We start from the raw sequence: 13,052 nt of genomic DNA on the forward strand, positions 1-13,052 counted from the left end.
TCATGGACCAAATCCCATGAGCCAAAACCAAGTTCATGGACCAAATCCCATGAGCCAAAACCAAGTTCATGGACCAAATCTCATGAAACCAAAACCAGACCTCGTGGACCAAATCCCATGAGCCAAAACCAAACCTCATGGACCAAATTCCATGAGCCAAAACCAAATCCCATGAACCACAACCCCACAAACCATACACCAAACCTTATGGACCAAATCCCATAAACCATACATCCAACCTAATACCCAAATCTCATAAACCAATACCCAAATCCCATGAACCAATGCCCAGATCTCATACCCATATCTCATGAACCAATTAGACTCTAATACATAGAGTTTAATATCGATTAGGTCTTAACACATATACTCAGGACCTAATCAACCTCAAATCCAACTGAATCCTAATACATATACTTAGGATTCAATAAACCGAGATACGATCCATCTCATCCAATCTATAAAGGTCTCTTAATCGAAGGTGCCCCAATCTCAAGGGGGTAATTAACAGTAGATGCTTGCATCTATTGGAAGCCATGGACCCGCAAAATCTGATACCCACATACATATAAATATCAATCTGAATCATGAATACTACCCCACGGCCCCGAAAAATCCATCGACCGTGCGAGGTGCGTCATTCGTGGTGGCAGACAATTTACTTGTAGAGCTCTAGGAAGCAGAACTGTAGCGGCAAATAGAGCACCTTTCATTCATTTACTTTTGGTGCAATCGAAATCTATTAATGCTCAGCAAGAATTCGGTGGAATACAAAGCTGAACATAGGAGTGGAAATGGTAGTGTAATGTTGTTTTAAGCTAGATAAAATTGACATAGGTACTAGTATTAAGTACAGGTAACAAATAAATTTACGCTCTTGAGTAATTCTCTTCTTTTAGAGTCATTAAGGATATAGCTTTTGTCGGATAAAGTTTAGTTAATCCTTTTTAAGTTGATCTAGTTAACTGGACGGTTCAATTTCACTTGGAGGAATTATTGTGCAAAAGGGTCATAATCAAATCAGAAAGGGTAATAACTTTTGATCTGCAGCTAATTTTGGTTGTGAATCATGTTGGATGGTTATTCCGCGCATGTTGGTTGCGTTTTCAAAACTAATCACAACTAAATACTCCTCTCGCAGTCTCGACCATATCTGATACGAGCACTTGCAAATCGAGATTTCGGAGCTCTACCCGATCCTCGACTTGAAATGAACTTCGATGGAAACGAGATGTACTGCATGATCGAAGCAGCAGCTGCATGCATTCGGCATTCAGTTGCGATGCGACCTCGAATGGGACAGGTAATTCTTAAGAAAGTGTTTTGTAACTTTACTGATAAGTTTTTAAAAAAATCTTACTTGATGTACTCTGATGTCCAGGTGGTGAGAGCTCTAGATAGTTTAACCGACTCGGATTTAACCAACGGAGTCAAGCCGGGTCAGAGCGAAGTATTCTTAGAACCGCAATCGGAAGAGATTCAAATGTTCCGGATGAGGGAATTTAACAGCCCCGACTACAGCTGCGAGACGAGCCAATCTAGCTGGGGTCGTCTGAGAGAGTTGTAAACAGATTCCCTTCATCCTCAAGAACTTATGTTCATTATATTTTTTTCTTGTAATTAGTTTTCTTTTCTTTTTTTTTTTTTCTCTTTACATCATTGGAATAATTCCCATTCTTAGTTGTACAAATCTTTAATTAAATGTTTATTCCAAAATTTTGGAAACCTTCTTCATATGTCTCGAGTTTTTTGTACTTTGAAACACATTATTTTGGCTTGACAATTGGTAGATTAGAAGTTGTTTCTTGTTGCAGTTATTAAGACTATTCCGGGCAGTTTTTTTGTGAGTGCACTTTGCGTATGAGTGTGGGTGTTAAGATTATTTCTGAACTGTTCCCATTACTTTTGGTTTTAGAAATTTTGATATTTGCTTTGATGTATATCGATTTCTTTTCTTTTCTTTTTTTGGATTTTTCTATATGATATCCTTTAATTACTTCAATTATAAGATGGTATCTTATCTTTCATAAATCTTGTTGACAATAGGTTCTGCAATTTATTCTGCAGAGCTTTTGTAAGTTTATGCTTAATTGATCTGTTCTTTTTTTTTTTTTTTTTTTTTTTTTTTTTTTTTTTTTTTTTTTTTTTTTTTTGGTGGGGTTTACTGGTAGCTTCATAATTAAACATGTTTGCAGGATTTTAGCCAGCATACTTTGGTTATGATTCTGACAAAATTATTCTGATTGTTGATCTTTAATCAGTGAAAGCTCCAAAGAGGGCTTAACAGTGAGACCTGTGTAAACTGCTAATAAACGGTTGCATCCGGATCTGAGATTTTTTGATACGCTCAAGATTTGACCGTGAATTAAATAAGAGAAAAAATTTATGCTTGGAATTTAGTGGGATTCGAACACAAGATCAATGAGATATTAAATTATGTGAAACAATCGTTGTTCGTCAAAAGATGCGTAAGTTACTGGCGAACAGTAATATTTGAACTCGAGACTTTTTAATGGGCTCAAGATGTGGCCTTGAATTAAATTATATAAGGAGTTTAGTAGGATTCGAACATACGTCCTTCTATTTTGATAAGATATTAACTTATATAAAACAATCTATTTTGATAAGATATTAACTTATATAAAACAATCGCTATTCATAAAATATTTAAGTTATTATAGAACCATATTTTTAACATACATGCTCTCTCTCTCTCCTTTTTCTATTTTCAAGGGATTGGGAATCTTATAATGACAAAGGGCTGTTTCCAAGTGAAAATCATAAATGCAAAACGCCCACTTCGGTTGGAACTCTCAAGTTCTATGAGATCCAAATAACTAAACTCAGATAGTTACACTGGACATCCACTTCACTAATAAACAGAATATCTGAAACAAACTCTAGACTCTTTCTCTTTCGTCTCCATTACTTGTACACCCAAAAATAGAATATAAATCTTACGCCCACAAAATCAAAAAATTATACTCTTTTTTATAAATTTCCGTGTGCGCACACGCAACGGATTCAATTTTATACTTTCAATCCAAAATATTTAAATAAATTTAAAAAAATAGTACTCAAATTGTGAGAGAAAATTACACCATTGATACCTAGACTATATATCAATGAAATTTCACAGGGGTACCTAAACTTTGATATATGTCGGTATTTGGAGGCGCGAATTTTGTCTCTTTGTTTGCTAAGCGATGGAACATCGGTTGCCGACTCAAACGGAAATCGGAGTAAGCACGCTCGAAAAATTCGGCGGCGAAACACCCCACGTTACCGAGTTTAACAATGCGTTATCGGATTCGGAAATGAGATTCGACAACGTCACAAAAATCCGACCGGTCGAATCCCCCGGACGGCGGCGTCCGCATAGAACGGCTCCTGTATAATGGTGAATCACCTAGAACGAGCCATGGGTGCGGTGGTGGTGGATGCGATGAGCCTTCTCCTTCTCCCTCGAAGCTTCGCCGTTTCCCCCTCCTCCTCCTCCTCCTCCTCCTCCTCCCCTTCCTCCTCGCACCTGCGATTCCTCTCCACGAATCGCCTCGCTCCTCATCTTAGGGCACCATTTCTCAGGTTCTTACGCGCGCTCTCTCTCTTTCTCCACAAATTTGAGACATTGATCCGAATTTTTGGTGATTTATGCTCTGTTTTGATGTTTTTCGATTGATTTGGTTCCCAGGTGGAAGATATCTAATGGGGGGAGAGCGATTAGAAGCGTGGTGTGTACGAGTGCGTTGAATTCCTCGGAGAATTACGACGCCGATAGCAGCAAATCGCCCTCGCAGGTTTCTTACTGCAACCATTGTAATTGATTCTAGATTGCTTATGGTTGTTTTATAGTTAGATTCCAAGGGTCGCGGTATCTGCTTGAGCAAATTTTATATGCATGTGAATGTTGATTAATTAGTTGTGCTTGTTTTTGTATAGTGATAAACTCGTTTTGTCGTGTTAAAGGAAGCAGCTTTTGATATAAAGCTTCCCAGAGGAAGTTTCATGGTTGAGTTCACATGCGATTCTTGTGGTGAAAGAACTAAGCACTTGATAAACCGAGTGGACTACGTAAAGGGAACTGTGTTTCTCCAGGTATGCTCTGCTGCTGAGCATCTTCAACTCGTATATCTATCTATTTGCTGGTTGATCTAATTTCCAGTAGCATCCACAGTTTCTTTTGCACCTCTGTAGTTGAGAGAAAATAAAGTAGTCTAAATTACTTTAACATTTAAGGTTGACCAGGGAGGTAATAGTTATAGATTTATATTTCAACTTTGGATTGAAATCATCTAAGATGATATTCTCTGTCGTCGAGTCTAGTGCATATGCAAGCATCTAATTCAGTCTTTGCTGATCAGTTTACGTTTTTGGCTTACCGTCCTCCGATGGTGTCATCTTCTTTTTATTCGTATTGGGATTCCTTCATTGCGATTTGCTGCAATATTTGACTAATTGGCAATATTTTTACGGTTATTTCAGTAAGTCTAGGCTATACTAGAGATGGTTTCGGCCGAAATCTTTTCTTTTTTTAAAGCTCACTTCTAGAGCGTGTGAATTGACAACCTATTTTGTTGGATATGATCTAGTCTAGAGAATCTAAAGTTACTATAAATTGAAATTCGTGAGTTTTGGATGCTATTTACCCATACATCAAATGGAGACCAAAATGAATGGTGTGAATTGAATAAGATTCGTAAATATTGTATGCGATTCCTCAATTGAAAATCTGGCCATATTTCTCGATTGTAAAAAGGGAAAAAAATCCTACATTTGCAACTTATTTGGATCATATTTTACCGTCAAACTAATCACCATCTCATTGCAATCATTTAAATTGTTAATTTTAAAACTGCTCAATGCATAGGCAAGAAACATCGATAAACCATAAATTTTGATTTCTAGTACATTAAAATACAGTAGATCCGATTTGAGTGTCAGAAATTTGAGTCCAAATCCTCTTGAGTGTAGTTTAGGCTTTCTCTATCTATCTTCGGTAATTTAAATTTGTTGTGCTGATTTATTTCGCTGCTGAACTATTTCTGTGAATGTTTGAAGCAAGCATTTTCATACATAGGTTAGCCATTTTGAGGTTACACGTATCTGGCCTGTCTATTGTGCTAAAATCTCATCTGAACAGTGTGCAGGCTGTCTTGTCTACCACAAGTTTGTCGATAACCTTGGGCTAGTGGATGAGTACGATCTGCGTGAGGAACATGATGTGGATGATGTGGATTCCGATGGCTTAGATTGATTTGGCTTCGACATGCTATTTGTCTGTTTTATGCACAATATTTTTCCTCAAGTAAAATACAAAACTGCTTTTCTACATGCTTTATCGCTTACATTGTTCAAAGGATACAAGTTGGGAAGATGGAATGCAGTTTTAGAGCATATTATTAGAAGGCTTTCAGTGAGCAACTCGGTTTGGAAGGGCCACAAGGGAGAACGGAAGTGATGCTACCGACAAACATCAAGACGGTATATCCTAATGTTCTGCAAATTTCAACTGTTTCATTTGAATTATTACTCAAACATCTGGAGAATATAATTTATTCTTCTTTTCAAATTTGAGACCTGTGAGGTTTCAAATCTACATTTTTCTCTCTTTAACAACTTTGTATTCTCAGCCGTCGGCTTTCTAAATTTTTGACAGTATCACTCATCAGATAACTTCATCTATATATTTGGTTGCTATTTTTTATGTAAATACGAATTGTGCACTGCAAAGTAGTTGAATTGATTTAATAAGACTCTTCTGGCTCATAACATCCACAGAGTGATTACTTTTACTGGATTAAGAAAAGTTTATGGTTATGCATAATACCTCAAATTTCCAAGTTGGGTTTCAAAGTTTCAATTAAAAATTGAACTCAGTACTCATATGCGCAATGCGTAGTTATTAGTCAAGACCGTGGAAACTATCTAGAAGAATCTAGATATCTTCATTGTCTAGCTTTTAACTCTCCCAATTAGGTGGAACCCATATATGATTATCATGGTTCTCTTTATAGTATTTGAAGCACTGATTTGAGTTATTTCCTTTGTGTTCCAGAAAAAATTGAGTATATTTAAGGAGGTGTGTTGAGAGCGAAAGGAAGTCGCCAAATATCTCATCTTCCATAAAGTTCCATACAATTTATTGACACTGTTAATAGCAAGAATTTCTCTAGTGCTTCTTAATATCAGTGGCTCCAACTAAATTTTCGTCGTCATCTCTATCTTACTTTTTCTGCTTCTCTACCTCATCTTACCCATCTTCGACATTTTGTTCCTCAACTTTATCTTCATTTTTACCGTTTCTCTTTGCCTTGAGGAAATCGAGGAGCCCTTGAAGTGCAGCATCAGTGTCATCACTCCTCATCAGCTCCTCCGCCACTGCCGCCGGAGCTATCTCGACTTCCGTTATCAACCCTTCGATCTCTGGGAACAATTTGTGGTCATTAATGGCATGGTAGTTGGAAGCCAACACCCTGAATGCATCGATGCCACAGTAGCTCATATGTATGTGCATATCCATTCGTCCGGGTCTCAGCAGCGCGGGGTCGAGGCGCTCTTTGTAGTTTGTAGTGAATACGATGATCCGCTCCTCCCCGCTTGTCGACCACAGCCCATCAACAAAGTTGAGCAGACCAGAGAGCGTTACCTGTTCGAAACGAACATGGTTAGCATTGTCTTTTTCTGGTTTGTTAGGTTATTATCACAACGAGATTAGGTTCAGGTATCAAAACTAACCTTGTCGTTGTTTGATGTATTCTGATCCTCGTTCTTGCCCTTTTGTTGGATATTGATCGTGCAATCAATGTCCTCTATGACGAGTATTGATTTGTTGGACATACCAATCAGTAATTGTCGCAGGTCGTTGTTGCATCTTATTTCTGTGAGCTCCAAGTCATAGATATCGAACTTGAGATAATTTGCCATTGCAGCAATTAAGCTCGACTTCCCAGTCCCAGGTGGCCCGTAAAGCAGGTACCCTCGCTTCCAAGCCTTGCCGATTCTCTTGTAATAGTCCTTCCTCTTCACAAACTTTGAAAGATCATCCATCACCGCCTTCTTAAGCTCTGTGTCCATTGCAAGCGTGTCGAATGTTGAAGGGTGGTGCAAATCTATGGGGTACCATGAATCGTCGTCATTCATGTAGAGCTTGAGTGCTCTGTCCTCCTGCTTAAGTTCTTTTGCCCTTGCTAATATAAATGGCAAGTAGGAGTAAAGTGCCTTTTCCTTGTGCTTCTTGTGGAAGCCGAGCTCGAATGATCGGACTTCGATCTGCCGGAAATTGCCATTGCTCGAAGTGCCGCTGGAGGTTTCCCGGCAAACCAACTGCCATTTGAATTCGGTACCTTCATACACGTCGACCATCTCCTCCCCCTCCTCCATACTGATTAGCATGCTCTTTGTTTCGTTTACCCTGCTCACCCTTAGCCTTCGCATGTTAGTGTTGATGCGGGTTGCTAGGTACAATTTCGCAGCCTCATAGATTTGATTGTTGGCGTACCCTTCGGTCTGTTCAATCACGATTGTGTGCTGCGAGGACATGCAAGAGCGCAGATCGTGGATGCCGGAGAAGATGAAGTCCCGCACTTCGTGGGGAACGAGCTCATTGACCACCCCACGTAGGAGCATAGCAGAGGCCGCGACAGATGCGGCTGTGGTGACGGCCTTCTTGTATGATTCTATGGCCTTTTCATATGAAGCCATGGAGATCTTCAGGAGCTCGATGAGGAGGTGAGCAGATTTGTAATGCTTTTTGCTCCCTTTTTAGTTTGTTTTTCGCCTCACTCTTTTTGTCCTTTCTCTCTCTTGGGATTTGAGGAGATGAGTGTGTGTTCTGATCTGTAATGATCTTGGATGAGAATAAATAAGCAGAGGTTAGATAGTGGGGGAGGACTTTGTCGTGGAGGAGTCAACTGTCGCTTTTGAACATGTGATATCTACTATTTCCTTGCAGTCCAAGTTTCCTGATGTCTAAGAGGCATTGTGAATTGTGATCTCCAAGCTTCCAAGATGATGCTTTGGCTAAATTACAGAAACCCCTTGCACGTTAGCCCATTTACTCGTCGACACAAAAGTTTACATCAATTTTAGTCTTACACTTGGTTGCTGCTTTAAATAAGTCATAAATTTAGGATGATTGCGGAATTTGAATACAAACCCGGAATGCGTTGCCATATTTTCTTGGATTTTCATCTGAACATCTATTTGAAGTTGAAGTCCAAATTATCAAAATTGGTTGGTTTCGTGGATAATTTTGTTCCATTTATATCATTTTGTACTATTACATGTTACCTTCCTAATCCATGAACTCATTTTTTCTAATAGTCTTTGCATTTGAATTCAACAATCATTTCAATTTTTAAGTGTAGGACCAGAACTGATGCAACATTTTATGCAGGGTGTGGTTGATGAAACGCGCTTAAGTATGAGGTCTTCTCAGTAATTTGCCTAGAAGCTTTTTGACACTTTGTCCACGTTGAGATTCGTCGTTGTTGAAAGCTGAGTACACGTGGAGAGAATAGTTGTGCCCTATTTGGGTTATTTTTATTAACCAGATAGTGTACTATTGGGAATATTTTAAGTGAATTTTGCTGGGTAATTGAACTGGCCTGTGTGGAATAAACTTGAATCCGCGTCACCTTTTTTTGTTTGTGTTCGAAATGAGATGGAAAGCAGATTCTTTATTGGCTCTCTCTGATATCATATTAGCTGGTGTCTTACCTCTGTTCAATACCGGCGAAGTTGATTGACTTGAACTGCTTTTTTTGTCGGTGAGTAACATTTTATTGATGTTCATTTACATTTGTTGTTTGAAATGAGATTGGATTTGATTTGTTCTAGTCCCTTCTTCTTCTTCTTTATGTCTTGCTCGCAGGAGTATATCACTTGTGGTTGTGCGCTTTGGCGCTGACAAAAATGGTAAACTGCTGCTGCTGGGCTTAGCTATCGTTGAAAGGAGGAATTCTATTATATATCAGTTATACTACATCATCTATTAATAATTAATTATTTTTTTAATAATCTAATGGAACAAGTAAATTCAAAAAAATAATTTGCTTGATTGGTAATATCACATCAGTAATATATATATATATATATATATATACAGATGATGATGATGATGTCGGCATTGATGGTAGTGATGGATGACACCGATGATTGATACTGATGTGACAATGTCTTAATGATGCTAGTGATGGTTGGCAGTGGGTTGTCAATAATAAAAAGCAGCAATTCTAAAAAAAAATTTATTATGTCATATTTATATCACATTATCAATAACAAATTAATTATATATTTTTTTAAAAATATAATTAAAATAATTTTTTATAATTATGATGAAATAAATAAATTTAAAAAAATTATTTGATTGGCTAAGAACACTACTTCACTAATATAATTGGTGAAATTTAAAATTTTTCGTAACTCCGGTGGTAGTACAATCAACCCTCCGTGGCTAGTCTTCAAGTCGACCATTTATTACGTGCAACGATGGAATCTTGAAAGCAGTGATGGAAGGAACATCGCGTCATTAATATTCTCTATTTTTTAAGAAAAGAAAAAAAAAGATTTTTTTTTTCTCTAAAAAAAAAATAAATTACAGAAAATTTTCCTGTCAATATCTAATTTTTCACTTTTCTCCCTTATCATTTAAAAACCCTGCATTTTGCTTCTTGAAAAATGAGAAATATTCATAGGGGTACACCGTGACAAAATGACCAAAATGCCTCTCACCATCTTCATCTTCTCCCCCAACCTCGCTCAGCCGTCGTCCCTCCTCTTTCGTTCTTCGCTCTTCGCTCAACCGCAGCTCCGACTCCATTTTTCTTCACACGCTCCCCCGCTCTTCTGCACTCGCGTTGTCCCTCCATTTCGGTGACGATAAGGAGGAGATCGGAGTGGACATGGACGGAGAGACATACGAGGACGAGGGCGAGACGGCGGAGGAGCACGAGAGCATTTGTGTGGACGCAAATGAAGGAGTGGGCGAGCGCGAGGCGAGGTGGCGGTGTAGGGCGGCAAGGAAGGAGGCAGCAGGAAGGAGAGGGTATTTTGAGTATAAAAAATATATAATAATAGAATATAAACGGAACCCCAACAGAATACTGACGGCGGGGGACCAAAGTGAATATTTTTTATTTTTCAAAGGGGCAAAGTGTAGGTTTTTAAATAATGAAAAAAAAGTGAAAAAGTGAATATTAACAAGAGAGTTTTCTAAAATTTAGCCAAAAAATATATATACAAAAATTCTCGTTCTCCATAATAATCTCTATTTTGGTAAAAGCACCCCAAACTAACATAATTCATACATTTCATTAACAGTTTTCGCTCAAATTTGTGTATATGGAAGGAACAACGTGTCATTAATAATTTAATGATATTCTGAAATTTTCAATAACTTTTCATTATTTAAATCGAGGGGCGCAATCCATAACTTAGTTTCTAGAAAACATGACCAGATATTCTTCTAATTGATTAAATGATTAATTTCGTACAGATCTCTGCAGACATAATGAATGACAAATATATCCCTTCAAAGTTTAACTTTCATATATTGTTCCTATAAAAATCCTGATGTTTTCTAATACATCCCTGCCGTTAGAATCCGTCAGAAAAATTTAATTAACCATAGGTTAAACACTTAATCTTGGTTAATTTTTAATATTTTTATTCCTTTATATTAGACTATTATGTCTTTTAGAGAGATATATTTGTGATGACAAAGTAATGGCAAAATTGAAAATATAAATAATTTTTTAACGATTTTCTAATGATAATAAACCAGAGGAACATATTTGAAAATATCAGGACTTTTACAGGAACAACATATGAAAGCTGAACTTTATATAGATATATTTGTTATTTACTATATTTGTAGGAATTTGTATGAAATTAACCCTTGATTAAAACATGTAACTAAAGGAACTAATAGAGATCAAATTCGGAAATCCTTATTTGTTTGACTCTTGTTTGGAAAGTAAAGACATTGTTAGCTCTCCATATATGTAGTTAAGTCACTAATGGGACCGCAAAACTTCTACATATAATATAATATAATACAATATGCCAGTAATCTCTAATAGATTCTAATAAGATGCGTTTAGTAACATTCAAAAGGCAATTTTATCACAAATCAACTAGTGTTTTTCTCTTTTCAATTTTACCGTTGATTATTGAGACTTTTTTATGTGTAAGTTTTTGTAGTAGATTGTATCTATCGAATTTGATTTTAATTTTTAAAAAATTGATCATCAAAAACTGATTGTGGTGCATAAGGCATACCTGTACTTCGGGTGCAGGCAATATTTTGGAAACTCGAGCTCAGGCTCTTTTGTTGGCCTAGTGGCCCTAATCTTCTATTAGATTTTGATGATAATAAATAATTACGATTATTGGACTAATCTTTTATCTTAATTTTTGTGTTTTAGATCTCTCTATATTCAAAAAGGATTCAAGATGGGCAATATTCTAGCACTGAGCTTCACCACTTGAAGCTATACTTGCTTCCTTTGTCAAATAGACAAACTCACTCTCTCTTTTCTTAATTTGATTAATATTATACTTAGAGTGAGAAATTTTGAGCTAAGTTTAAGCTATTCATTTTTATCACCTTATAGATCACTTAAACAAATTTCTAACTTGTGATTAGGTGCATAGAATTTTAAAATATTCAAAAAACTGCTCAAGTTCTGTGTTCTGTCAAGTTACGATTTCTGGACCCTGTTCTAGGCGCCCTAAAGTGGATCGGAATCTTTTGAGACTTTTTGGATTCTGCCTGTTTGTTGTTCGGGTGATCCAGAAACTTCTTTACCTGATCTGGGCACCATTACTTTAAATTAGGGCAACCGAGACTATTTGACTTGACAGGTTGCATATCAGCCCAAAAAGTACTGATAGCAGGCGGCGCGCAATCTCAACGCCCAGATCTTATGGAAGCCCAAAAATGATTTTGGTCAGAAAAAGCGGCGCACGCAATCTGGGCTGTCTGGCAAGAAAGTCAGCACGAGTTTCTGGGCGCCCACAACTTTTGATGGCTCGAATCCAGAAAAAAACGGCGCATGTCAGAAAAGTTATCCCTCGAGATCTGGGCGCCCACAATTTCTGACGGCCCAAATCCAGAGGAAGCGGTGCGTGTCAGAAAAATTGTTCATCGTGTTCTGGGCGCCGACAACTTTTGACGGCCCGAACATACAAAGTCAAGAAAAGTGGCGCAAGTGGTCGGACAGGCAGCTGTCGTGCACAACTTCTAGGCGCCCGGAAACAGATTTAGGGCGCCCGAAAGTACAACTGACAGAAGCTGCCCGAGGCTATAAATAGATGGTATTGAGGCCTTTCTCAACAGCAACTTGATAGTTCATTTGAGCTTAAAAACTTCAGTGATATTAATACTCTTAGCTCTCAATTCTCTCTCTAAACTTGAGTGAAATTTGTTGTAAGATTTAATCTTGTAAAAAAGAGAGAAACAAAGTCTTGAAGCTTGAAAGAATAAGATGTTGGTGTGAAGGCTTGGTGCTTACCTGCAAAAGCATCATCTAGTGGAGATCCAACATTCTCTAGTGTTGAGAAGTTGGCGGGGACGTAGGCAAAGTGCCGAACCTCGAAACAAATTGATCGTGTGCTTTTTGAGTTTGCATTTTCTTAAACTCCTCACTTTATTATTTGTTTCGGATTTTTAAATTGTTTGATATTTGACTTTTTATTTTAGAAACCTAATTCATCCCCCCTCTTAGGTTGCCATTTTGATCCTCATCTTTAAGGTTGCGTTTGATTCAGGTATAAGTAAGAACTACTTATTTTAGAAATAAATATAAATTTAGGTATAAGTAAGAACTAGACTAATTTTACATTTGGATAAAAATTAATAGTATTTGGATGGTTAGATTAGGACAAAGCAAATAAGAGTTATAATTTTAAATTAAAATTATTTTATCTAATTAATTAACATCAAAATATTATATAAAAATAATAAATTAATATTAATAATTATAAACAATAAATTAATTAAATAATTATAACTAAATAATAAATTATTAATAATTATAAATTATAAATTG

The 13,052-nt window shown here is 37.0% G+C and overlaps 3 protein-coding genes across 5 annotated transcripts in view; 2 read left to right on the plus strand and 1 right to left on the minus strand.

Moving 5' to 3' along the window:
• Positions 1–1,734, plus strand: part of LOC109721974 (proline-rich receptor-like protein kinase PERK8) — an 8,560-nt gene extending 6,826 nt beyond the window's left edge. The window contains exons 8-9 of the mRNA XM_020249810.1: positions 1,142–1,303; positions 1,382–1,734. Coding sequence (XP_020105399.1) covers positions 1,142–1,303; positions 1,382–1,567 — 348 coding nt within the window. The 3' untranslated portion in view covers positions 1,568–1,734. The remainder of the gene's footprint in view (positions 1–1,141; positions 1,304–1,381) is intronic.
• Positions 3,161–9,050, plus strand: LOC109722060 (DNL-type zinc finger protein-like). Of its 3 annotated transcripts, XR_002219380.1 has the most exons (5): positions 3,161–3,585; positions 3,692–3,797; positions 3,967–4,095; positions 5,141–5,481; positions 8,396–8,692. XR_002219380.1 is itself a non-coding variant. In XM_020249927.1 (4 exons), the coding sequence occupies exons 1-4, from the start codon at positions 3,398–3,400 to the stop codon at positions 5,252–5,254; spliced, it is 537 nt and encodes a 178-aa protein (XP_020105516.1). In that variant the 5' UTR covers positions 3,161–3,397; the 3' UTR covers positions 5,255–5,751. The 3 variants fall into 3 exon arrangements, 1 of the variants encoding a protein (XP_020105516.1); XM_020249927.1 differs by lacking the exon at positions 8,396–8,692 and having other exon boundaries at positions 5,141–5,751; XR_002219381.1 differs by lacking the exons at positions 3,161–3,585; positions 3,692–3,797; positions 3,967–4,095; positions 5,141–5,481 and adding exons at positions 7,590–7,728; positions 8,873–9,050 and having other exon boundaries at positions 8,396–8,768.
• On the minus strand, positions 6,085–7,984 carry LOC109722059 (protein HYPER-SENSITIVITY-RELATED 4-like). The gene is made up of 2 exons (XM_020249926.1): positions 6,736–7,984; positions 6,085–6,646 (listed from the first exon to the last, which is right to left on the minus strand). Exons 1-2 carry the CDS (start codon positions 7,699–7,701, stop codon positions 6,251–6,253), a joined length of 1,362 nt encoding a protein of 453 aa, XP_020105515.1. The 5' UTR covers positions 7,702–7,984; the 3' UTR covers positions 6,085–6,250.

The sequence above is a fragment of the Ananas comosus genome, linkage group 16 (assembly GCF_001540865.1).
Source record: "Ananas comosus cultivar F153 linkage group 16, ASM154086v1, whole genome shotgun sequence".
Classification (NCBI taxonomy): domain Eukaryota; kingdom Viridiplantae; phylum Streptophyta; class Magnoliopsida; order Poales; family Bromeliaceae; genus Ananas; species Ananas comosus.

What these genes read in the sequence shown, in the direction of transcription:
- LOC109722059 (XM_020249926.1), bottom strand. Translation starts at nt 7,701, where the DNA reads ATGGCTTCATATGAAAAGGCCATAGAATCATACAAGAAGGCCGTCACC. An exon ending in ATACATCAAACAACGACAAG is followed by an intron (nt 6,647 to 6,735) that starts GTTAGTTTTGAT and finishes CGTTTCGAACAG; the next exon opens with GTAACGCTCTCTGGTCTGCT.
- LOC109722060 (XM_020249927.1), top strand. Translation starts at nt 3,398, where the DNA reads ATGGTGAATCACCTAGAACGAGCCATGGGTGCGGTGGTGGTGGATGCG. An exon ending in GCAGCAAATCGCCCTCGCAG is followed by an intron (nt 3,798 to 3,966) that starts GTTTCTTACTGC and finishes GTCGTGTTAAAG; the next exon opens with GAAGCAGCTTTTGATATAAA. An exon ending in AGGGAACTGTGTTTCTCCAG is followed by an intron (nt 4,096 to 5,140) that starts GTATGCTCTGCT and finishes TCATCTGAACAG; the next exon opens with TGTGCAGGCTGTCTTGTCTA.